The 25,982-nt window shown below is 51.6% G+C and overlaps 4 protein-coding genes across 4 annotated transcripts; 2 read left to right on the forward strand and 2 right to left on the reverse strand.

Moving 5' to 3' along the window:
• The first annotated feature begins 7,814 nt into the window (after nucleotides 1–7,814).
• Nucleotides 7,815–10,115, forward strand: BO66DRAFT_7037 (uncharacterized protein). The gene is made up of 5 exons (XM_025653514.1): nucleotides 7,815–8,164; nucleotides 8,219–8,423; nucleotides 8,480–8,917; nucleotides 8,977–9,156; nucleotides 9,219–10,115. Exons 1-5 carry the CDS (start codon nucleotides 8,069–8,071, stop codon nucleotides 9,947–9,949), a joined length of 1,650 nt encoding a protein of 549 aa, XP_025509183.1. The 5' UTR covers nucleotides 7,815–8,068; the 3' UTR covers nucleotides 9,950–10,115.
• Nucleotides 10,116–13,477: 3,362 nt separating this feature from the next.
• Nucleotides 13,478–17,693, forward strand: BO66DRAFT_433442 (putative leucine permease transcriptional regulator (SAC3); the record flags this gene model as incomplete). Its single annotated transcript, XM_025650694.1, has 6 exons — nucleotides 13,478–13,648; nucleotides 13,712–14,014; nucleotides 14,084–14,263; nucleotides 14,316–15,276; nucleotides 15,421–16,692; nucleotides 16,744–17,693. 6 exons carry the CDS (start codon nucleotides 13,478–13,480, stop codon nucleotides 17,691–17,693), a joined length of 3,837 nt encoding a protein of 1,278 aa, XP_025509184.1.
• Nucleotides 17,694–19,409: 1,716 nt separating this feature from the next.
• On the reverse strand, nucleotides 19,410–21,498 carry BO66DRAFT_445041 (kinase-like protein; the record flags this gene model as incomplete). Its single annotated transcript, XM_025651627.1, has 4 exons — nucleotides 19,410–20,127; nucleotides 20,210–20,503; nucleotides 20,563–20,609; nucleotides 20,752–21,498. 4 exons carry the CDS (start codon nucleotides 21,496–21,498, stop codon nucleotides 19,410–19,412), a joined length of 1,806 nt encoding a protein of 601 aa, XP_025509185.1.
• Nucleotides 21,499–22,036: 538 nt separating this feature from the next.
• BO66DRAFT_416659 (phosphatase family protein) lies at nucleotides 22,037–25,363 on the reverse strand (the record flags this gene model as incomplete). Its single annotated transcript, XM_025649611.1, has 2 exons — nucleotides 22,037–25,105; nucleotides 25,139–25,363. The coding sequence occupies 2 exons, from the start codon at nucleotides 25,361–25,363 to the stop codon at nucleotides 22,226–22,228; spliced, it is 3,105 nt and encodes a 1,034-aa protein (XP_025509186.1). The 3' UTR covers nucleotides 22,037–22,225.
• Nucleotides 25,364–25,982: the final 619 nt, after the last annotated feature.

A 25,982-nucleotide genomic window follows, 5' to 3' on the forward strand; every position in this document is an offset into this window, starting at 1 on the left:
AGGGTCAGTGAGACCCGAGACATCCCCGTAGCCTTCTCAAATGTCAGTCACTTAACTCCGCCGCCGCCGACCCAAAAAATCCAACTATTTGGTGAACATATTGACCAGGATGATTAAGTACTAAAGGAGAGCTGCCGTCGTAGTCTAAGGACCTAAGCACATAGTGTGTTTCCAAACAACGAGGAGTTCAGGGTTCTTAGTGGTGGTGAAGAAACGGGCTAAGGAAAATCCGAAGTCTGACAGGCGGGCTGTGCTCCAATCGCCGGGCCTCAATCGCGACTTTAATCTCCCATCCATGGCACCGGTCCGGCAAGCGTCTTCGTTCCCCCTCCCACTCTTCTTCTTCTTACCCGGACCCCGGTTCACCCCCCAGTTCACAACCCCCCCGTCCCCCCTAACTTACGTGATACTCCCGGGCCCTACCCTGCTCTTCCCTCTTTGGGTAGTGAACTTGTCAGTTAGCTCACCAGTTAGCTGATTGCACATCTAGTTTGTCATAACCGACTTTCGTCAACTGACTACTAGACCAGGTACCTACCTAACTAAACAACACTCAAGATTAAGAAGTGGAGGATCGACCCTCATCACTTGAAAGTGCGCAGCTACTTAGCTACCTTAGAAGCCCTTCCACTTGCTAGTCAATGCAGTCAGCTAGAAGGAGAACTGCCTTCTGAGACAGGAGAGCGCTAGCTAACTAAATGCGATCAGTCAGTCAATGTCTTAGGCAGCTGCTCGCTCGTGTCAAAAGTCCATGCTTCTATATATTTTGGCGTTTTCTGACACATGACGCTAGTGGATGATAATTAGACATGGTGCGCGCGACAAGACCGCAGTAAGTACAGAATGTAGGAGTCGAAAACCGCGTTTTGCCAGGGTAGCTAGCATACACTCATCAAGGCTTCAAGCAATCAGAAACCGACTAGACACCGCCATGTCTTGCTGAGATATCGCCTCTTCATCCAACATCGGGCAGCAAAGCTAACCAACTTCTCGATCACAGCATGACGAAGGAGGGAAGGAGGGAGGGCAAATCGAAGAGAATAGTGGTGGAAAATAAGGTAGGTAGGTAGTTATGGATGCCTTCATAGCGAACCATCATTGGGTACTCCGTAGTCAGCAGTTGGTCTTATTCTACAGTAACAGCATGAATTTCACTCAAACGAAACCTATGCACCTCGACATATTTCATGCACGGCCATGCCGCCCTCCACCGCCTGGTTTGACATCGTGGCGGTGAGGTTATTTTGTGTCCCGCCTGCAAACTGTACAGTACTCCGTCCGTACAATAATAATAGACAGGCATCAGACGTTGTTTGATGCAGGTGTTGTTGTGCCCTCCCACGAGCTCGTGGGCCTCGATTACTTCATTTTTGTTTTCTATGCTCCCTTCCCTCCCCACTGTTGCTGTTGCTGCTGCTGCCACGTTGCGGGACATACATGCTTTTTTTTTTCTGTTCATTTCTTATCACGCTTCATGCAATGTCGGCTCCTCGTTGCCAAAACGTGCGTTAAAACCCTGTGCTGTCGTGGAGATAATAGGATGGAAGGTATACGGTGTGCTGGAAGAAGGCTGAGAACGGGTAGAAAAGTCCTGACGGTCTAGACTCGGATATGTCGGCTGGAGGTAAGATGAAAAGGGGTGGTGGAATGGTGATGGTGGTGGTGGTCATCTGCGCATCTTCCCCCCCCTCCATCTTCTCTTTCCCTTGGCGGTCACTTCCTGGGAGCACAGACCAGCAGGGATTAACAAACACCGCACATCTCTAGATGGGCAATGGTTGGATATTGGTGGAACGAGGGGGTTGTGTTGGAGATGAAAGGATAGGCGGTCTGGATACTTTGTCTTGAATTAGATTAGCTAGTAGCTTGATTGACTACAGTATCGATGGTGAAGTTGTTGCTGCCTTGAGAGACGGAATTGTGTCTGGTGCTTTTTTGCTGTTCTACAGGAAAGCAAGAAGCATAAAGTTATGTCATGGTGAATTGACAGCCGTAGCGTTCGGTTGACAGCGGACCAGTTGGCTCTGACGAAAATCATTCCTCATCATGACAGCGGGCGATGTGTTTTGGAGAATGATCGTCTCTTAGTCATGGCTCGGTTGGTACTAACTACCTTACTTGCCTGCTCTGTAGGAGTAGCTGATTACCTTTTACCAATGAACCATACAGAAAAAAGTAAATTCAATCAAATCAAATCAAATAAAGATAAGATATGGTTTCGCAGTTTCGTTTGTGTGCCTGGCATGTTTGCATGCCTTCGCCTAAGTTGACTTACCGCCGGAACTACTGGCGCCAAGTACCTGGTCGGATTGGGCTGGTTGGTGATTACGCAGTACTACTTTCAGTGGCACTCTAGCCGAGTACTATTGTTCAACAGGGGACAAACAAGCATTCTTTTTGCAGTAATTTACTGGTCGGCTGTAAGTCCCTCTAAGATAGTGGAATCCATGGTCGGACAGCGACTGATTGCCAATAGCTTTTTGATGGCTATTGTGAACACAGGCTGAAGTGACACGGTGCCGACAACCCCTCGAGGCTTTTCTGGTCCCGGCAAAAGTACAGACAGCATGGGCGAGGCTCCTTATCCCCTTCCCCCCCTCTTCTCACTTTCCCCACCCGCGGGCTCATTTTGAATTTGAGGCTGGAGTATATTGCGCCTTGGTCCCGTACTAAGAGGTTCCTTGGGACCCAGATCGGAGCCGTAGCCACCACGCTGGGACTTCTTATCTGGTCCGTTTCACACGGCTCAGGCACTTCAGAGTTCAGCTACGGGTTGGTCGATGCTCGAACCATGTTAGAGCATCGCCGTTTGCTTTTCTGGCTTTGCTTCATGAGGTTCTGAATATCCTTTTTCCTCCGAAGAAAACCGTCCACTGCCGAGGTAGTCGGCGTCCATGACTCGGATTGATTGCTTTTCTTTGTCTCGGGGTTCATGGTAGCTTCAACTAGACAGCTAGTTCGATGGTCAAGATCAAAGAAACTCCAAATCGGGGGGCCCCGACTAGAGACACTAGTCACGATAGAGGGAAATTCAGAGTAATGGGGATTGGGGAACTGAGTTTTTGGGTTCTAGGGACATTTCAATTGCTACTTCGTTCTCTCGTCTCCATTGGCGAGAAAGCAAGCAGGCAGTGCTCTGGCTTGCAACAAAGAGTTCAAAGACATTTGCCGCATTGACACACGAGTGATTGAAACTAGTTGTTATGGTTAGATTACTTCTTTGTCGCTGAGGGAGGGATTTGATTTCTCGACTGACAGCTATAGGTACATTGCTGTATGTACTCATATCGCGAAGTGAGCTCCTATGCCCTGTCAATCCCGATGAGCAGGAAAGGTACTGTTGTTCGCATGAGTCCTTTCGGTCGAAAGCGGGAGTACGGAGTACAGTCCACGGTACTACTCAGCAATGTCATCATCCCGGCCTACACGTACTGGCGACCTAACCACTCTGGGTAGATGCACTACTCAACCTGAATACTGGAGTTCTGTCATTCCTCCTATGGTTGGCAGATCAATCCTTAGCTCTTCCCCTCTTTTCTCTCTCCCCCTCCACCCTCACCCTCTCGATTGGCACACTAGCGCCCCGGGGCAATTCTTCTTAGATCCGCGCTCGATCGGGGGACCAAGATCCCTCCTCCAGACCTCAGTCGTCAGTCGTCACTGTTTCTTCTTCGTCTATCGCAAACCCTTCTCGAAGTTTGGTATTATGTGTTTGTGAAGTCTGATTTCCCCTTTCGAAACGACCCCACCTCTTTCTTAGATCACTGCCATTTCATGCAGTTCGACAACGATTGTCTTCAGTACTTTGTTTCATGAACCCTAGATGACATATTCCGCTTGTTACGAGTGTACTGTAAATACGCGATTCGAGACCCGGCTTACTCATGCATCGAGAGAGAGCGATGCAGGTGGCATGGCCTTTCTATGTAGCGTCATACTGCGGTTCGCCGCCAGAGATGCTTGGTCGATATACCTCGAGAGAAATCACCCCAAGCCTAATCCCCCTGTCCCCCCCTTTCTTTTTATCCCGCTGCCCCTGCTTGAGTTCCTGCATCTGAACGATCACGGGAAATGGTCTCCGATTACCTTTTTATCAGGCCATCTCGTTTCCGTGCATTGTTCGTTCGTCGACTAGAGGTTACTAACTATGTACTGTACTGTACCCGACATAAGTTATTGGGGGAAGGTTCTTAGTAGCGTATATCGTATAAAGTTAGGTGACTGAGTCACCTGAGAATATGGTAACTAGTTATGCGCTTCTTGATTCCACCTCGCTCTATCGGACCGCCAACAACATGGATGGCCGATGATAGGAGTCCTGTTTCGTACGGGATAAGAGACATGTTACTAATGCTGTTCTTGAACAAAAAAAGCTCCATCTGCGTCGTGGGTCTGAAGAATGAACACGGTTGATCTGAAGAACCTCACAGGATCTCGATGTATCAGCATCGATTGTTCTCCCTGAGGTGGAAGTGGAATATGATGTCCACTCGATTGCGGAGTACACAATTCCACAGCTTACTTACGGATTGGAGGGGAGGGGAGGGGGAGGGGAGGGACAACCTCACTAGACTGTCCACGGAGCAATGACCACACAAACGAAAGCAAGACGAAAGTACGGTCGGCGGTGGTACTTCGTGCCCTAGTCCTCCAGGCTGTGTGTGGTTACTCCCATTCTGGTAGAATTGGCCATTTTGGCCTGGGTCTAAGCGTGTGTGTGTCTGTGTAGATGTTTTTGGTGTGGTGGTGGTGGGACGGGCATTTTGGGTTTTCTGACGATATGCGATGCGGGCGGCCTGTGCGTAACTCGGGGGAAACTCGAGGGCTGGCCGGCCGGCCGCCGCCGCTGATGGGTTTGGTTTGGTGGCCGCGCGCCGTTCCTTGGTTTGGTTTGATTTATTTTTTGTTCTGGTTTTTTTTACTCACGAGTTTTTCGTAGATATCTTGCCCTTTCGGTCTTGTTTATCGGGGTCGTACAAGCTGCAAGCCATCTGTGAGGTTAATTAGGGGAGATTTATTCTTGTGTGTGCGGTTTTCTGGAGGGAGACTTTACAATCTGTACGTATATATGTACTTGCACTGGGCGTTTGTGTTGTTGCTCTTGAGATGAAGCATTTGATACCTGGTCTCGAAGCTATGGAGCGCATCTCTGGAAGATGGTATTGGATGGTTTAGAGAATGGTCTCTATGACTTTGACTCGGAATACCCGACCATGCGACACAAGGTCTACACTCTGTGACGGACTGACTGTACAGTACTGTACATACACACATCCGTATAGTACTCCGTAGTTCTGACTTCCCTCTGTGGATAACTGAAGGGCGGGGTTTACGCGAGGGAGGGGGATGTCCACCACCACCACTACCATCAGTTTGCATCTATCTATCCATCTATCCATCCCATCTCATCTATCTATCCATCTATCTATCCAGAGGGCTACCCTAAATTAGTAGGCAGTTTTACCGGTGACGTTGAAGGATAATCTAGGTTTGCATGGGACCGTCCCTCTCTCCGACTCCGTTCCGTCCCCCACGGTGTGATACCGGTAGGTGTACTCCGTAGCTCACTGGGGAGTTACTTGCTGTCAGGTAAACAGGATTTTCCTCCAACGGACTGGGGAGCTGGGGAGCTGAGGAGCTGTCGCCGAAACGTCAAGAAGGCGTGGCTGTACTCCTTACGTAGTAGGGGTTCTGGGGTTCATCCTAAGAGACCTGCCGGTGGCTTGACAGTTTGCTTTACCGAGAAGAGTGGAAAGGAGGTTGCTGGGTGCAGTCATCTGTGTGTGTGTGTGTGCGTGGGTGAGAAAGAGGAAAAGACACAAACCGGTTCCATGTTGGCGGGCGAGAGCGCGATCTGCAGTAGCCAATGACGAAGGCGGGTTTGGTCTTGTCGTGCTGGGGAGATTTTGAGAAGCGAAATCAATTGAAATTAAAATAAAATCGAAAATAAAAATGAAGCACCGAAAAAAATAATAAGAAAAAAAAAGTCCCGGCTGCGCAGGAAGCCGCGTCCCGGAAAGACCATCCCTGCTCAAACCGCTAGATAAGTGGCGGATAGACTCGATTTTAGAAATACTACGGCGATGTCAGTATGTCAGTATGTCAGTATGTCAGAAGTATGTCAAATAACTTAGCTACTACTAGACTTATGTCAATATAGCCTAGTGTTACCCTCCCCGCCCAAAACAAACTAAATTATCCCTATCTCTTTTCCCTCTTCCCACTCACAGACAGTGCTTTTGTCCTGCGTAGGCTAGACTGACGGGGACCGCCGGATCGGACTGGAGAACCTGAGATTCGACCCATAAGGGCCATCTGAATATTCCACCTGCTAAGGAGATCGAAAGTATCCATCATTCTTGGAGATCTTCTATTGCCTTTTTGCATCAATGGTCTGTATGTCTGCGGGATCGAGAACCACTCCTCAGTATGAAGCGCACATTCGCCTTTCGGCTGTCATCACCGTAACTACTAATCTCTCCCCATGCCATGCTCTCGGGATGGCGGAGTCCAGGCAATTATCGATGCGCCACCGTTCGGGTTCTTATGACAGTGGAAAGTGTATGAGGCCTGGGGAAGAAAAAAGGGAGGGGCTCCAACTGCTGCCATAGCCACTTAGCTGGACGATCTACAAATAGTAGTCTTACTTAAGTGCCTTAGCATCGAGATATATGTCCATCAGAATAATCTTAAATTAAAATCAAATGAGAAAAGAAAAATAATAAAAGGCAGATAAAAAGAATAAAACAAAACAACCCTTGCCAAAAGAAAATCATCTGGAAAATAAAATAAAGTAAAACAAAACAAACTTAAGTAAACTAAACTAAAAATGAAAAGATCATGATTTAAAATAATTTCCCCAACGAGACCGTCTACCGCATGGCTTACCGAAAACATGCAGCCGCATTTTGTACCAATGCCTCTGCGTCGTCTGGGTGTTTCGGCTCTGATACACTCAAGGATCATCCATGCTCCATGCTGCTGGAACCACCTCCCCCAGGTCCATGCCAAATCGGGGTGGATTTCGAACTGACAGAAGAGAAAAAAAAAAAAAGAGGAGAGCAATCAATCCATCATGGCCGGCATGGGTGGGTTCCTTGGGGTTCTTTTGTCCACAGACCACAGATGCACATCGAGATCCTTTCACTTCTATCTCGCAGACAGTCCAAAAGGTCCAGCTCCAGTCCCTTTCTTCGGCTCGCTTCTCTTCCCTTGATCTTTATAAGAACCTCATTGCACTCCTCACCGTTGCTTCCTTTCTGTTTATCTTTTCTTCACTCCTCTGCTCCATATCAGACTGGACTGATACTGCCATCATACGCTGCTATATACAGTATTCTATAACTTGATCTTCTCTATCACCTTTACTCATTCCTCCTCATCTTCCTCTTCAGGCAAGACCCAATCCTCAATCCGTATTACATCGAGTCCCGTTTGTGTCACCAAGCTTCTTCGACCTCATTCTAGCGCAACGCAAGCAGCCTATACTTCACCGAATCATCTTCGACAGTTTGTGCTAGGATTGGTTGCCAACAGTTATCTTGCCACTATATCCCAGACTGCACTGAGGAGCAGCGTTCTCTCTCGGGTGAGTAGCTTTTCTGCTCTGTCCCTGTCCGGTCTTTCGGTTTGTTTGAGACAGGGGGTATGGGTTCGTACTTCCGCGTGACTGCGATCCGGGGACGAGGCACTGTACATAGTGCCCATGCTATATCTCTACCAGGGATTAAGCACTGTTGCAGTGGCGATCTCACTCGAATGAGGAAGCTGACCTTCGTCTGCCGTTCGTGCGCCACAGCATTCACACCAAGAACATTGCAGAGTGCGCAATATCTCTTCGTTTGAGCCGGACGACTCGACAAACCTCGGATTTGCACCTACATATTCAGCAACCTTTCACCAGCGATAGCGATCAAGTCTCGCCAAACTTATGCACCAGGTTCTCGTGAACATCAAGTGTTCGTTCTGACACCCGGTTTGACTTCTGTGAGATAAGGTTGTTCGACGCGATACAATCTCATACCAATCTACGACCGTTCCCAAGTCTTTCGCCTGATACACATTCACCATGGTTTACACACCTGCAACTCCGTCGGGGTCAGGACCTACTAAGAGGCCCGCCTCTAGCCTTCAAGATGGTGTTCTTGGATGGGAAACTGCTCCAGTGGGTGCTCATGACGTTGCTCCTGTCGTGTCTGCATTAACATGTTCGCCATAGGTCATGAACGCCTCTTTGCAAACAACCGTCAACATGCCCTTCAACCACTACTCTCTCATCTATTTGGACCACATGGGTCGGCTGCAGGTTCAAGAGTCGCCTTCGATCAGCGGCCAGAACATGACTATCTTCAGCCACGAGGTGCGAGAGAAATTCCTAGAGATCCTAGGTTCACAGATTGGCTATAGACAGCCTTTGATTCGCAGTATGTGTCTGCAAGCTCGGGTCCGGCGAGTGAAAACACCAGCTAACGTAGTCCAGGAACCTCCGGCGTCAGTCCCACTGCTCTGAACAATGATCGCATGAATGAGAGATATCGGCGCCAGGGCAAGAAGCGTAGGACTCAGCCTAGTGCTTCCTCTTCTTCTCTGCGATACTCGAACCCCTACACCAATACCGTGCAAGATTTGCCTCCCGTGGCTGCTGTTACCAGGGTTGCCATCCAAATTGGTGACGCGGACAAGTTAGCCCAGTATTATCGGGTTGCCCTGATCAACGTTCAGCAGCAAAACTGCCGTGTCATCTCTAAAGCATTCATCAAGTACATCGAGCCGCGGAAGCAAGTGCGGCACCCATACAACGGTGGCCGACCCAGGCCGGGTGCGCCACCAGGAACCAAAGGAGATCCGGAGTTGACGAAGCCCGCATGGTGGCCGGCTGATGTGATCCACAGAGAGCCTGATCATCTCAGGAAGACCGGTATGTTTGTTGGCTATGACTTCGGCGCGAACACTGGGGCTGACTCTCTTGCGCATTAGAACGGATCAAGCTTCTTCTCCACATTATCCGAAACCTCGGCCAGCACGGCATCACTCCAGAAGATTTGCAGGAGGTTGCGCATGACTGCAGAAGACACATCCCCGTCGAAAAGATGGCTATCCTGGATGAAATGTTCAGGGTCCGCAAGATGGAGGTGCGGTATCAGATGGGCGAAGTTGGTAAGATCCAATCTTGTGGGCACTGTGAGTCAGAAGAATCTCGACTAACGAAGACTTCTCAGATGCGTCCACCATTGTGTACGTCGAGGCAAGAGATGATAAGGAAGAGAAGGAGGAGAACAATGAGAAGGAAATCGACGCTGTGGCTGAGCCGGAACAGAAGTTCGAGCCGGAAGAGACCGAGTGCAACGAGGTGATCACTTCAACAGCATCCTCGATTGAAGAGATGTCTGCTCCATTCACAACCATGGATCATCCAGTCGGTATGCCCTCCCACCGTGCCATTTCGATGGGAGCGGATCAGGGCCAGCTATTTCCTCTGCCAGAGTCGCTGAGCTACGGTGAATCGGATCGACTACAGGGGCAGTCTTTCTACTCTGCCTCCGAGGACTTCAAGGACGATTACACATCGCCCACGGTTATCAACACCCCGACCAGCAGCGAGTTGCCCAGTCCGCTCGAGCAGGCCTCGTCGTTTGACTGCCTGACCCCTGCTCCTCTCACTACTGCCGCCGGCTCAGAACACCATCGCCCTACGACCATGTCCATGCAGCACTCTGTCGGACCATACGATAGTTGGGCCGCGCCCGCCTACCGACAACAGCCCCTGTACAGCTCCTTCGATTATAACACGGTAGCAACCAGCCAACCGATGTCACAGCCAGCTATGCACTACCAGATGCCGATGCCAGAGATGCACGGCCTGCCTGAGCTGGCAAGCCCTTCCAGGATGTCCTTCCGGACCGGCTCCTTGAGTCACCCGAACCTCCACCAGTCTGCTGAGCAGCTGTGAATATAGACCGCACACGAAATGACCACGCCACGAACATATACGAACTTCCTTTTCTCCGTCTCCTTTTCCTCTCTCCTGTGTTTCTTTTCGCACTGGGGTACTCTTTCTTATTGGGGGTTTTTGTTGTCACTATGTTTTCTTCTTGTGTACTTGGGTTAGAATTGTTGGGTGGTGAGGATTGCCTTTTGTGACTTTGACGCCCTTGGGGTGGCTGGAATTGACATGAATAGATTTTGGGAAAGCAAAGGGCGCTCGTGTTAAAACTCCTTTGCTCCTGGCATTTGCTTGGGACATGGAAGCAGGTGATATCTCGTGTTTTATTGACTTCTGTTTATTCTCTGGTTTTTACTTCCTTGACTTTGGTGAGGGGTGGCTTGGTACTTGACAGCAGCGTTTTAGCGTCCTTTCTTCTTGTACCTAGTGGTACCCTTCGAAAAGAATTGCATGAGTTATACACGTTTCTCAATGGGTTCCGCGTCTGCACTTGCTGGATGGGCAGTAACTCAGCACTTGACTGGTGCATGCATTATTTGGGTGAGGAGGCATCGATGAAGGGTCCGTCTGCGCGAGTGCGGACTTAGCAGCAGAGTACTGTGCTATACTCCCCAGCAGCCACAGCAAGCAGCAAGAAGGGGAAGACCAGCAGAAAGGCAAGGCGAAAAGAAAAAAAATCCACAGCGGAACAAATTTGCTGGTGGTTGCCCACCCACCTACTAGCCAAATTTCCAGGCAGGGCGTAAAAAGCAGCATGTGCCGCGCTAACTAACTACTAGCTACGGTATCTACTGTCTGCAGCAGGACGGAGGGTTAGTCAGTCATCTTTACCTTGCAGATAATGCCACCTCGCGGATTAAGTGCCCATCCATAGGTAGTATACAAGAACCCTATCCTATAGATGAAGCTCTATGCTAAGGGTGGGGGCAGGGGGGTTATGCTATAGCACCGGCACCACCACGCTTTTCAGCTGATCATTGGAAAAGTATCCAAGTCCCACAAGTGGATTCATTCATAGTGTGGCAGTCAAAAGACATAGTCAATCGCATCTTTCCATCCTGAGCTGTAGGACTACGAGAGAATAGGCCTTTCGAGCACTTCATCGCACGGGATGTGCTTCCCTGCTTTGGTGTTGTTCTTGAGCCCTTTCTCATGGTGCCCGCTCTACTGAAATCGGATCTTAGCTCTGGACTGCAACCAGTGGTAGAGAGGGGACTATGTTCTTTGGAAGTTGGCTGGTAAGTCCAGATTCACAAGAACAAGAAGTATGCACGCCTCTCCTCCTCCTCCTCCTCCTCCTCCTCCTCCTCCTCCTCTCCGCCTCAGCAGAAATGATAATAGCCTGCGATGGATGGGAGCTCACGAGGAGGTTGATTGATTGGTGTTGTGCTCCCAGGTTGTCGATCCCTCTTCATTCTTGGCTCTTATCATTACAACTCTCCCGAGGGATTCGGAGAGGATAGATTGGTGGAGTCGTGTGTTCCCATAGCATGCTGATCCTCTAAATCATATTCTCTTTGGGACAGTTTCGTTCTAACTAATGCTCTTAGATCTATGCTCGCGACCTGTAATAGTAGTAGTTGATGAGTAGCAACTTTGGTAACACACCAAGGCTGGAAAGTGTAGAAGATAAAAGCCGCGAGTTGCGGCGCCGGCCGTATTGAGTGCGCCAACTCACGTAGATACAAGTATTTGAAGCCCTATCCAGGCATATGGAGAACAGCCTCAATGCAACCACTACATTGCCATCAGACTAAGGCCGCCCGGTTCTGTTCGGAGCGCTCCAGACACACCCTTGCGCGACTTCCTGTCGATGAATCGTAAGAAACGACTTGACCATTTGTCTTCCGCTCCAAACCAAGTGTCTTATGGTTCTACCTACACCTTCCGACCTCGCTTCTTCTTACTCGATTCGGTCGTGATACCTGAGACATTACCTGTACGTTCAGATTTCATTGCTCTCGCCAAGTTGAAGTGATGTACAAATGATTGGCCTGCCGATCATCCAGTGATGGACAAAAGAATATACAAGGGGGGGGGAGGGCTTCTTTTTTGTCTTGATGTTTTCTTTTTTCCTTTCTGGAACAGGCTCTGCTCCTTACTAGGTGCGTAGGTACCTACTACTGAATGGTCAGAACATCTGGGCAGGTGTTGATTTTGGTTCAATCGCTTCCACAACTATTTCACCAATAACCGGCTGGCCTTGTTGAGCTCTGAAGCCGCCAGCCTTGACAACTGGAGATCATGCTTGTAAGCAAGGAAGATTGGTTCAAGCCAGGCTGGAATTCATGTTAGACATCCCTAGTGTAGTCTGTGCCAGAACAGAGCTGACTAGCGAAGCTCAACGCCCATCCAATACAAGGATGAGCACCGCCCCCCTCTTTCTTCTCCAGCAGAGAGCCTAATGACCCGGTAGCGTTTGATGGATTCCGGTCTCTAATAGAAACCAAAAAGCAGAGGCCATGTGGAAATGAGCGACCGGTCTAGATTGAGCATAGCATTCAAACGCCCTGTGTTTGACGCATTGATCGCGCCCGCAGTGAACTTGTGTTTCACAGAGTGCGAAGGGTAGATAGAGTGGGAGGTGGAAGAAAAGGAGGCAAGAAAAGCCCCCCTAGTCCAAGGGCGTCATCGCAGAGAAGCAGTTCAGCCTTGTTGACATTTACAAGTCTGTATGATTACGGAGTACGTAGTTCGCTACCATATCATGACGGATGGAATGAGGTGTCCGACTAGCCGCGCGTCAGCAGCGCTTGCGTCTGATCGAGCTTGGCGCGCATTGACGCAGTCCCACCCGCCGCCGTCTGGAGCTCCTCGAGATGATTGCAAATCCCCCCCATCTCCTCTTTCTATCTCTCCTATAATCAAACAAACGATCAATCCTTCGGAAGGGCAGCAGCTCTTAGCCCGCCCATCAGCGCCCCACATCGTCCTCGTCGTCTGCCGAGTCTCATGAGCCGGTAGCTGCATCCGCCCCCTCGGTTCGTCTCAAGAATCTCAGCGCCCATCCTGTCCGAAGTTGCGGGAACACCACCACCTCATTTCCGCGCCACTTGCATTCGCTTGCAGCAACTCATCGTCGCAAAACTCTTCACACTTTCCAGCTACTACCAATCGCTTCCTGGATCCCAATCTCGAAAGGTACCGCGCCTATCGTTCGTTCCGCTTGTCTTTGACAGCTGCCCCGTTCACGAACATCCACTCGTCGTCCAATTGCTATCTCTCTCCTCCTTCTCTATCTTCGTCGCCTTGCAATCGCAGTGTTATATCGTACCTTCTCCCATTATGCTTGTGCCACAGCTGACTCTGCCGTCACACCCGTCTCCGCGGTTTTCCTCCAACATTCAGCACTTCTACAGTTCTCGCTCCTATTCCTTCCCGTTCATTACCCGACCACGCTACTCATAACACAAGGAACGCGCCCGGAATCGCAACCAGAGCTTTAAACGACAGCATCGGGAAGTCTCTGCTCATCGTGCCCAGAGCGACACCAACCGAAATACCCCGTCCACGATCCCGCTGGCTTGCGGCAGAATGGCCGGCCCAGCGAATCCTTTCTCGAGCATCGGCCAGAGAGATGGTTCGGCTGGCTCCGCTGGTCGTGGACGTGGTGGACCATCTGGACGCTCGACTCCGTATCAACCCAAGGCCAACACCGCGACACGCGACCCCAGGCTTCGTGGTCGGGGGCGCGGCGCTTCAGCGGTAAGAGGCACACGTGGTCAGGGGAGGGGAGCCGGGACGGGGAATAACGTCTGGAGAAAACAGGCCGAACAACCGGCCGAGCCTGCCACTGGCGCCTCGTCGCCTTTCGGACAGCCGAAGAAGCTGGCTTCTTCCTCCGCCACCCCTCCTGCGCAGCCGTCTCCGAGCCCTTCCCCATTCGCGGGATTTGGAAAAGCATCACCCGTGTCGTTTGGGACCCCCTCGAGCTTCTCTGGGGCTCAAAATGGCGGTAATGTCGCTTCACCACGGCAATCATTTGCGCAGCCTACCAATGGAGCGACCAGTGCGGCCGTCCCCGTGGAGGACGCCGCGCTTCTAAGTAGCTATACGGATCGCTACGAACAGGTTAGTTGGAATTGTACTTCGGGATTTGGACACTGGTGGTTATTTTGATTGATGCTCACTTTCGAATAGCTCAAGCTTGATAGGACGAAGCAAAGAGAGAAGGCTATACGGGAAGGTCAGATGGCAGATCCGAACCAGCCAACGTCACTGCAGCAAGCCATTACGCCTGTGGGTACTTGTACAAGCATGTGTCCAGAATTCGAACGAGTGGAGCGCATTGTTCAGAAGATGGTCGACAAGAGCGAAAAGGTGATAGCATTTGTCCGAGTTCTACGCGTCCGAAAGCTTATTCTATGATCAGTACCTGCATCCTGCCACGAACACCTTACAGAATATGGAATTGAAGATGCTCAAGCGGTTTCGACGATCGGCCGCCGGTTACGACGCGCAACTTCCGTCTGATATCAGAACACCTCAAGCGCTCCTTCAGACGATGAATTATCTCATTCGGCATGTTCTCGACGGCCCTGAACCGCTTGGATTGATCCACAAATTCGTTTGGGACCGGACTCGTTCAATCCGCAATGATTTTTCCGTGCAACAGCTCACTCAAGAAGACGATGTCAAGATTGCCGTGACTTGTCTCGAGCGAATCGCTCGATTCCACATTGTATCCTTGCATCTTCTTTCTAGCCCGGCCAACGAGGAACCTTTCGATCGACACCAGGAACGGGAACAATTAAACAACACAATGCTTTCGCTAATGTACTACTACGACGACAACAGAGGCCGCATCCCGTTTCCCAACGAGGATGAGTTCCGAGCTTATTATATTCTTTTCTCGATCCATGACCAACGACCTGATTTGGAATCCCGCGTTCAGAAATGGCCGGTTGAGCTGAGGAGCTCCCCTCGCGTTCAGATGGCACTGGAGCTTTTCGCCGCAGCCAGCAATACCTGGGAATACCAGGGTACCCTCGATGCCAAACGCCCCAACGCTATCGCTCAGGGCTTCTATATGCGGTTCTTCAACCTGATAGACTCTCCGGGGGTCTCATACCTAATGGCATGCGTCGCCGAAATCTACTTCAATCATATGCGTCAGACCGCCATCCGCTCGATATGGAAGGCCTACTGCCGCTATCCAGCTTCGCAACAACACAAAAACGAAGAATGGACAGTGGATGAGCTGACTACGGTTCTTCGCTTCGATGATTATGATCAGACAATCAAATTCTGCGAAGAACAGGACCTCCAGTTCGCCGAAAATGCAAACGGGGATCTTTATCTCAACTGGGGCACCCGTCCTGTGGATTCAGTCGGTACGTGTGCACTCTCGGCAGCTGTTTCGCCGTATATCTCCGTCCGTCGGGCTCAGTTCGCATCCTAAGGAGCTTGGATCTTAAGGCTACCAGCTCTGGCACTCAATTGATTTGACTCAACGACTAACTCGATTTGCGCTACAGCCTTTCAGCCATCCTCGGACCATGCATTTTCGGACACATACGTCGAATCGAAGCGCGCAGGTAGAACGCTTCCAGCAATCATCATTGGGCTCAACATCAAGGAGGCAGCAAATCTGCAGATGATTGACAGTTCTCTCCTGCCGGAACGTCTCCCTGCTCTTCCCGCCCCTCAACCACATACTTCGACAAATGATGATTCACTTTTTGTGAGCGACGACGAGAACCCCTCTGCGTTCCGCTTCGCCTCTTCGCACGAAGGAAGCTCTCGAAATTCCCCGACGTCGACATCTAGCCTTCAGAACGCTTTTGTGAATGTCCCACCAGCAGCTACCAGCACTGAACCGAGTCGCCCCCCGACTTTCTCATTCGCGTCACCTTCACCTCAACCACAAGCGCCTGAAAAACAGGCGGCTCCTTTCTCGTCTTTTTTTCCTAATCCTTCCTCTAACACCTTTGGCGCGCCTTCGCCGTTACCACCAACTCCTTTCGCCACTGGCATCCCAACTTTACCCCAGTCAAGCCAGTCACCATTGAGTCTGTCAGCAACATCGAGCGGTCAGCCGTCGTCTTCGAGTCCATTTTCGAATGGCGCTCCGACATTCTCGTTTTCTAAGCCCCCACAGCAGGATGAAAGTGCAATCTCTTTCCCGTCGGCATCGGGCAATCAACAGGCTTCTTCGGGCGCGTTCGCTGCGACCACCTCTCCTTTCTCGTTCCCCAAACCTTCCCAGCAGGATGAAAGCAGTAAGCATGTGTCTAGTACATCAAACGCACCAAAGGCCTCTTCAAATGCGTTCGCATCAACTACTTCGCCTTTCAATTTCGGACAACCAGCTCAGCCAGCTCAGCCAACCACAGCGTTACCGACAGGAAACAGCCAACAGCCTGTCTTCGCCAATGTTCAAAGCCCGAGTCAAGACAAGCAGCAACAACCGCCACTCTCCTCGCTTTCATCTTCTACGCCATTCAAACTTCCAACATCTTCCACTCCTCAGCCATCTTCAACTTCACCTTTCAGTACTTCCGTTCCTGCATCTGCGTCAAATCCCGTCTTTTCCACTACCGGGCAGTCCGCTCCTAGCATATTCAGCACTGGTGGTTCAAAGCCTACCTTCGACGGTTTCTCAGGCTCGGGCTTCAGTGCTTCTGTACCAAGCCTGACCTCTGATAATGCGGCTGCTAAACAGCCTCCGTCCTTGTTTCCCAAGCCTTCGGAAGAGACAGCCAAGCCGGCATCCCCTTTCCCCTTGTTTTCTCCTCCGAAACAGACCAGTATGTCAATCTCAGTCATCTGAAAGACCCCACATGCTAACTTATCCGAAGAACAACCTACTATATCCTTTGCTCAACCACCAAGTTCAAAGTCAGAGATTTCACCTGAAGAGAAGCAGAGCCTTTCTGGCGGTTTACAAACCAGTATCTCAGACAAGCAACTTGACACTTCGACGCAAGCTGAAGTGCCAGCTGTGCCCGTTTCCGAAAAGGAACCAGAACTACAACTTGATGACCTGGGTTCTCCGCAAAAGCCACTGCCTGCAGCCACCGAACCGAGCAAGAATCAAATTCCGGTGGTTTCTGCTCAGCCTCTACCCGAAGATGCTACGACTAACGATGAGGTGCCTGTGCAGCGTACTTCCTGGTTGTCTGCTCTCAGGGAAGCCGCTGACCGGCGTCGGGAGAGCAAACCAACCGCCAGTCGCAAACGAGTTCATGAGGAACCTGAAGAACCCTCGCCACCCCAAAGCGATAGCGGCACTAAGGTGGTCAAGGCGCAAAAGCAAGAAGCGCCTCGCGTGCCCAGCCGGAAGTCAATGGCACTTTCATCTCTGAAGCCTTTGCCCAAGCTTCCGATCTTGGAACAAATCGAGTCGATGACCACCCGGAAGCCAGCCGCGCCCTCAAAACCCCAGGAGCCAAGGTCTGTTCAAGTCGATGAGGACGAGCTCCTTCTCTCTGCTGCCCGCATTGCAGCCGAGTCGTTGAGAAGCGGTCCCCGGATCCTGGACGGGTGGTCTGCCGCTTCTTACGATGGGCGGGCGTCTTCCTTTAGCGGTAGAAGTAGCGCGTCGCCGTCTTATGCCTTTTCGCGAAGCCAGTCACCCCAGTCGGGCCAAGTGAATGGGTACGAGGTTTCCCTGGCCCCCGATACCAACCTAGGGCTAGGCCGTACCATGTCTCGAACGGAGCAACGGATCCGCATGACCGGGGCTCACGGGCTCGCCTACAAACCTTTGGACTTTCCCCGTACCGATCGCAAACGGAACACGCGTTGAGAAAGGTGATGTCTGGCGCGATGGGGTCATCCTAGGCCCCGGTTCTCCTCTCATCATTCATTTATGCTCTCTTCTGTCCTGTAGGGTTTTCCACGAAAAGAAAACCCCCCTCAGTTGTCATGCATGTCAGGAGGAAAGGACTATACTATACCATTGGTTGCATTCTTCATTTCTTTTTATCTCGCCACGGCGTTGGTTGGGCGATATCACACACATGCCTTTTGTTGTCCCCTCACGTGCATGAAGCCTGAGTTATGTTTGGGGTTTTTCTTCACAGTGCATGGCGCTGGAATCGTTCATCTTTGGGCATACAGACTTATATGCATTGTACATAGCGCTTGCTGCATTGAATTGCAATCCTACGCATTTTACGGACATTTTCTTCAACCTGTTGGTTTCCAACATCGCTAATGAGCATCGAATATAGAGCAATGTGCTGATCTGCGAGAACAGCAATCCTGCTCGGGTGGGCATGTATGCCTTGCCAACCATGGAAAGAGGTGCCACTCCTCCCTGGGACGGGGGGGATTTCTTCTTGAGGTTTGTCAAGCGTCCGCCTCCAGAAGCATGTACTGTACTGTACTGTACTTGATAACTGAAGCTTTTGTGATACCCAGCTTAGGGTACGTGTCCGTGTTATGGAATCATCAGCTCGTTCGGTGGATAACTTATCTATGGTACGTTGTCAGAAACCCGGGGGTTACCGTCGGCTGAAGACGTGGGTTGCGACCCCCAGGTCTCTCTTTCGATTAGGGAGCAAGCACTGCCATCAAAAACCCGTATAGTAGGAAGACTTGTGTGGAAAGGCGTCTCTGGGCGGAGCGGCTCTTGATTAGGCAGGGGGGGCAAAGGGTCGGATCGGAGGGAACTCGGTAGCGACGCTGGAGCAGAGCAGAGCCGATGGCGGATGGTCACTGGTAACTAGTGGCCGAATCTCGTCGGCCGGGTGTACGACTGAATCCTGTTCCGGGCTATATGATGCATCTCAATGTATGTATGTATACTTGCTAGGCTATCTCTGGATGGGGGCTAAATCAGAGGTACTGTACTTGTACCTTACATATCCACTATCAAGACGGGTAGCGTAGAGTCAGTCCCAGGAGCCTTACCTTACGCCTAAGCTTTATCCTGTCCAAGCTAGTCGTCTTTGATGCTGTTGAACTCTATTCTAGTATTCTCTACTCCGATAGCGATACGGAGTATAGGCCACCAATCTCTGGGGTTCTATTTCCCCGTCGCCGAGGCCTCTGTCAACCTTCCTCCTTCCTGGACGGTCTGATATGCAGGTATTACCTCGAATCACCTCATAGCAAAAGTGTAAACCGTCTCACCGGTGTGTGCAAAGCAGTATCCGACCGGGGATGTATAATTGGAGGTTAGACTGAACTAGTCTAGACGTATATTTTTGCAGTACTTCTAGATTGGAAGTTGCATCAGAAGTAGCTACCTCAAGTGGTTAGAGTATCTATGGGTCAATCCTCTAGAGGGGCCTAGGTCTAAGACGTCTATTCCAGTAGGAGATTGCCACTGTACTGGAAAATCTATGAGGGATAGCCAATTACTCACTACTTTAATGACTATGACCTCTTACCCGACCACAGCAAGAGCCATGTTCTATCCTGGTATCATTGTCGGGACTTATCTAGCTATATCTAACAGTTACTCACAAAGTAGAATGAAAGGAAAAGAAAGTGATGCACGCTTAAGACAACCTAGCTAAGCCGAATGCACGCCCTCGTCCACGTCCTCTCCCTCCCCCTCCCCGAGTTTCCAGTCATCATACACCTCGAGCTCATCTTTTGTAATGGGCTTATGTGTCCCCCACTCATCTTCCTCCTCATCTTCCTCCTCCACGGCCACTTCATCTGAGCTGGTTCGATCTCTCATCGGCGGAAGCACCGGATCCGACAAGGTAGGCGACGCCTCAAGATGGCAGGTCCTATCCGGCACCGTGGAAGTCAATGATAGTTGGTCCTCCCTATCTGAGTCCGTGCCACTGTGGCTCGATCCCTCCCCGCTATAGCATTTGGGTGACTCGTTCGTCTCAAGCTCCTTCGTGTAGCTAGACAGCTCCACGATGGGGTCGCCGGGTGCCCGAGGCACCCAGCCCCTGCATGCCCGGCTGTACAGGTCTTGGAATGAGGGCCCGTGACTGCGATTGCTGAACCATTCATGCTCCAGAGCCTCCTTAGCAGTCATGCGCTTGTCCTCCGCCATCTCAAGCAGATGGCAGATGAAATTTTGAGCGCGGACTCTGATCTTATGTGAATAAAAGAAACTCAGCAGGTGGAACACACCAGTTTCCCGAGCAAGAAAGTCCGCCCACGATTCGAACGAACTGTCGGGTAAAAGTTCTCCGGTGAGTAGGATGGTTGCCACACATCCCAGAGACCACATGTCGATAGCTTTGGTGCAACGTCTCTCGAGCATCTCGCTACTGCAGTTAGCGAGCTGATTCCGCCCCGCTACAGACACACGCAGTCACAAGTGCCTGAAGAAGACCAAACATGACTTACGGAGCACGATACGCGATGGTACCCTTCGTTGCCGCCATTTTTTCCATGGGATGATTCAACCGCGTAGCGCAGCCAAAGTCAGTGAGAACAACCCTACCCCCCTCTTCCAAGGTTGTCATGAGGATGTTATCGAGTTTCAGATCGCAGTGGACAATATTTTGGTCATGAAGGTAGTCCAGTGCCAAGAGGATCTGCCGCACTACCGATGCGACCTCCATGTTAGCAAGCTTTCCTCCTTTGTATTGCATATAAGAGAAGAGATCGCCTCCGGTGACAAGCTCCTGGAAGATGTAGCTGTACACCACCGCAAGCTTAGTTTTTATCTCAGTGTTCCCGGGCTCATCACGACTCACTAGGTATCAGGAGAGCAGACCACCTTCTCGAGGCTTACGATATTAGGCTGTGCACCGGAGTGGTCAGCAGGGCTTTGCACAAGTTACAACGTATTATCCCACAAAACACCCACACATGGCCACCTGCCTTCTCCTCTTGAAGGGCACCATCAAACTCCTTCTTTCTCTTCTCCAAGGGACCGGACTCACATGACTCAGATCCTTCAAGATCATAACCTCCTGTAGCAGAAGCTCGCGCTTCTCTGTCCACCTCTTCCACACCAGGTCATCGAACTGCGCCATGACCCCGGGGTCCCCAGCTTCCTCCGAAGGCTGTGACCCAGGGTTCTCGAAGAGGTTAGCCAGGTCTGCTCTCACAGATCTAATGGCCTGATCGCGAAGGGGCCGCAAATCCAGGACCTTGCACGCCAGTTGCCGTCCCTTGTCTCGCCGGTAAGCCATGTACACGGTTGCGAAGCCTCCCAGGCCGAGCTTGCGGTGCGTGAGGACGAACTCGCGGTTCAGGAGCTGCAGCTCCTCTTGCTGCAACTCATACGGCGTTGGTTTGTCGTACACCCGGTCCGCGCAATTGAACATGAGGAACTTCTCGCCCTTCAGGCAGAGGATGTCGCCGTGGGTCAGGAGGAAGCCGCCGGCCGAGCGGCCCATAGGGTGGCCGTTCCAGGTGGTGACGTTCATGGAAAGGTCCTGGGCGTAGACGAGCGGAGCGATCTCGCTGGGGTTGTCGCGGTCGAATACCACGGTGTGGATGCGGAGGTGCCTGCGCGAGATGTGTTTGCCCTTGATGACGTAGTCGCATTTCGTGGACCGGCCGATGGTGATCACCTTGTCGCTGTAGATGGCGAGAGGATTGGTGGACTCTCCGGTGTGGATATCGTGGGTTAAGATGGTGCCGACGAAGAGGCTCTGAGAGGGCTGGGTAGGATGCGTGGACATGCTGGTTGCTGATATCGATGGAATAATGCTGATAAATGAAGTGAAAGTGAGGTGTATACTCTAAGTGTAAGACAGCTGTAATGATATAGTTGAGAGTAAGTGAGAGCAAAGTGAGAGAAAGAAGAGGTTTTGGTTTCTGTTTACCCCCGGCTTCTGTATATTGCTGGCTGCCTCAGGATAGGCGTGGGACGGAATAGGAAGGAGCGCATCACCGTGACCGCGCACCGGGACTCCTTCCCAATCCTTCTCGTTGATACAGGCAACATGGAAGACAGTTTGAGAGGGAAAACTCGAGGGCAAGCTTGTATCTGGCGAATGTGTACCAGTCCCTTGTACATGCTTCGCAATAGTATATCTCACCATACGCACCGGTTATACTCATATCCTGTGTGTACAGCATGCCCCTCTACCCTTCCGCCGTACTCCCTGGATAATGGAACTACCCTGGAATGCCTCACATCTAAAGCAGCCATGATATCTTTAATACACAAGAGGGCAAAGCCTCGCAACATGTCTGGCCCGGGATTCACCCAGACCTCCCCTACCAACAAGCCTACCTAGCAGCTATTGCTATCAAGCTCTATCCGACTACATCCGTTGATCAAAGCACAGCATGCAGGAGTATCGCTCTGCAAACCCCCGAGCCCATCGCACAAAGAGATCTATCCACATGCCATCTACCTATAGGGAAATATACAGTAACATACATACACACACATTAAAAAAGTTAGGGAACGCCCCCCGAAGGTCCCTTACTATCCACCCCAATTGTCTTCAAGAACGGCTCAATAACGCCCCGTTTGCGCTCCTCCAGCGCTCGTCGGTCTTTTTCCTTCGCGGGCACGGGTCCTTCCGTGGTGATCAGCACCGAGGCGAAAATCGTCGCCAGGGCAGTTTCAACCGCTTGGCGGCGCATGGCCATCTGGGAGATGACAGAAGGGGGCTCGGAGACGGAAGAGTTGAATGTGCGGGTTCGGCGCCGGAAGGCGTTGGCGGATATAAAGGATGATGGGGGTGGTTGCTCTTGCTCTTGTTGTTGCTGCTCTTGAGGGTTTGCTAAGTCTTTTGGCGAATTCTCTTGTGTTATTGGACTCCGGTTCTCGAGCGGAGGGGTTAAGATCTTCAGAGGCCCGTGGGTAGGAATGGATGATGCCGGGGCAACTTCGTTGGCGATGCGGGCTAGCATGAAAGTTACGAAAGTGAAAGAGACGCTGTGGGCGGGGGAATAGGCGAGGCTTTCCAGCACCCACGCTTGGGTTTCTTCCCACGATAAAGGTGGTGGGCGGGTTTTCTCGCGAGCGAGGATCTGTTGGTCTAGATTTTGCCACACAGTGTTGGTGACGACGCCGTCTTTCAATGACCGAAGGAAGACAAGTAGCGTTTCGCTGAGAATCTCGAGCCGGTGGAGACAAGATACTTCGGGCGCGAAGACGATGCTGAAATCTTTATTGGTGTCCAAAGCCTCGCGAGCGGCGGCCAGAAGTGAGAGACGCTCGTCCTTGTCACGTAAAGTCCATGTTTCAGGCTCAAAAGGCCAGCCATAGCCATATGGCTCCTTGGTCCACGGAGGCATGTCATCCTCTGAGTGACCTCTTGTCATACTCCATTCAGCAACGGCCCGTTCAGTCATTTCCGAAATAGCCTCAGTCAGTCTGAATAGCTCGCGAGGTGCCGATAGAGGCACGGCCGAACTCCGTCGTTGTTCGGAGTTGTTGAGACTCCGCGCTCCCGCCTCGGGCATCATTGTGAGCTCTTCGAGCGAGCGGCCAAAGCAGGTAGGCAGCCATTTGCCGTACGCAGAAATGAAATGGTCCCGCCCGTTCGTCACTCGGAGGACGAGGACTTCTTCCAGGCTAAATTGGTCCTGATTCAATAATCGAGCTAGCTCTACGTCTCTCACAAACGCCGTAACCTCAATGTTGGCAATCTCACCGGGGAGGAGGGTGCATTCGTTCGACGGTAGCTTCTTTTTCGAGTCTTCTTGTTCAGGATGGTGCACCCGGTACTCCAACCAAGGAGCCGACTTGTGAGTTTCATTCTGCTCCGGCTTCTCCAGAGAAAAGGTGGCGGATACACCGCTGGTATTGGCGACGGTCAAGGTCCGAGTGACGGGAACATCGAAAGGCACGTCTCCAAAATTCACGGCGTTGGGATCTTCGCTGGTGGGCTGATTACCATGATGATCGACCACCACGGTAAGTCCAGGTCGAGACTCGTTTTCCACCTTGTCCAGTTCTCGAACCACTTCCTGATGGATCTTGGCCTTTTTTTGCGGGTCCACGGACTCGAATGTCAAGGTAAATCCAGCCGCGAGAGGCTTATGGTCCGAGGAGAGTATCCCTTGATGAGACAAGTAGTAGTCTAATTGAAGAGACTCATCAGCTTCGGCGGTAGACATGAAAGAGTCGTCTTCATTGGAATCCTTGTCGGGATCATATTCATCCCCACTGTCGGCTCCGTCAACATCTGGGTCATAATCGAACAAGACGTTGTCATCAGCAGCCGCCTTATCCAGACCCCTGGCCTTCATCTCCTCATCGCGCTTCCTAGCCTCCTCAGCTTCTTTCGCCAGTCGCTCAGACCTCAGTTTGTCTTTGTGTGATCGGAACAAAATCCGATCGCACCAGCTGGGACCGCGATTTTTCTCGCTCGAATCGAACCTACCCACGCTGCCTACATCATACTTGTAAGTAGGCAGGAAGGTGATAGGACCCTCTCGCCAGCCGTCGTGGAACGCCTTACGCTTGCTCTGCTGCGTCGTGAGCTGGTCATGAGGCAATAGAGACGATATCGTGGTCTGTAAGGAGGCGGGATCTGTATGGGGATCGATGTCGTCGTCCGAAACAGGGGGACTAGAGCTGCCTCTCCTAGATGATCGCTGTTGAGCTCCTCCTTCTTTGTCTATTACAAGCGGTGATTCAGTACGCCCATCGGTATTCACTCGTGTCTTGTGCCGGTTATCGTAGTCGTTCTCCGTATGTCGAGCCAGCACTCGACGCACATCATCCCCGGGAATGTCTTCCAGTCGGTAATTGAGATCTCCGAACCAGAAAGCAAAGTCCTCTTGCCCGATACTCTCGGCAGGGTCTTCACGAAGGGTAGCGATCGGATCAATGGGTTCAAAGCGAGTCCGTGTGACGATCTGGGAAGCGTCCCAATTGCGCCGCTCTAGACTGTTCTTATCGGACCCGGCAGCCAGGTGGCAGTTCACAAAGACAACGCATGTGGTTTCGCCGAGAACCAAGCGAGTCGCGACGGCGCCTTTGTTACCCATGTATCCTAGAAGCCCCGTACCCACACTAGTGCAGCTCACGGACGATACCTGGTTGGCCAGGGAGGGGGAAGCATAGACCAGCTGCAGCAATCCCACCAGCTGTGTCTCGGCAATAAGCTTATATCCCGGTGGCAGGGCCTTCTCAAGCGCCGCCTTCCATCTATTCGCCGGCGCTGGATCGACATACGGTCTCAGCGCCTCCGCGGGCGACGAGACATCCACAATCTCCTGCAATCCCAGGACGTAGAGGTCAATCTGGTCCGGCGCAGTTTCGGACAATGACTCTGTCTGTCCAGCCGAAGAGTCGTCCGTCTTGTTTCCTCCCTGCGAGTCCTTCACCCGCAACCCAGACAGTTGTTCGCATACCCCTTTCTGTTGCACGAACCAGTTCCCGATGTCGTTCTCGGTGCCTGGAATGGCAGCCACATTCCATGTGCCGACCTTGATTCGGATCGACTGCTGGTGGGTGTATTCGGCCTTTCGCGCTTTGACGGCCTGCGGGAGCGAGGAGGGGTCGGTCTCCGGAGACGTTTCGTTATCGCCCGGGAATTCGCCGGAGATGTGTTGCTGTTGCTGGGCGATGGAAGCCATTGTGTATGATTAAGGGGATAGTATGCGCCCTCCCGATCCAGGGATATAGATCTATATATAGGGTGGCCTCCGAGCGATGCGGGCGAATACGAGGTTACCGCGGACTGACACGCGGCGCAAAAGGTTGCACAAACGAATAGAAGCTAGATGTGATAGTTTGGAACATTAGGAATTGAACATCATGCGACCATCGAACGAGAGGTCAGGGGTTCGTTCTAAATCAAGACTGGAGTGTTGGACCAGAGCGCTGGTGGCGAAGGTCGTAGCGAGCGAGAGCTGCGTGGAGTACGTACTGTACAAGCCCGCGGGAGCGGCGGCTCTGGATTGGTATAGATTGGGATGGGGGGGGCGCTCCCAAGAGAAAGAACAGTCTTGGGGATTTAAGTCAAGGTCTGCGATCAGCTTCCACGAAGAATGATCGCAGAACCCAGTGAAAGAGAGAAAGGGTGGTGGTGGGAGGATGGTTTTGAGGTGGAAGGAGGAAGAAGGGGAAGAGGAAGAGGAAGAGGACGGATTGAATAATCAATGATGATGATGGAATGGGATTCCAGACTCGGCCGCGGGGTGCTTTCCGACCGCTTCTCGGCCTGAGCTTCCCCTTCCTTTCCCTTTCGCTTTC

This window comes from Aspergillus aculeatinus, assembly GCF_003184765.1.
Source record: "Aspergillus aculeatinus CBS 121060 unplaced genomic scaffold BO66scaffold_1, whole genome shotgun sequence".
Classification (NCBI taxonomy): domain Eukaryota; kingdom Fungi; phylum Ascomycota; class Eurotiomycetes; order Eurotiales; family Aspergillaceae; genus Aspergillus; species Aspergillus aculeatinus.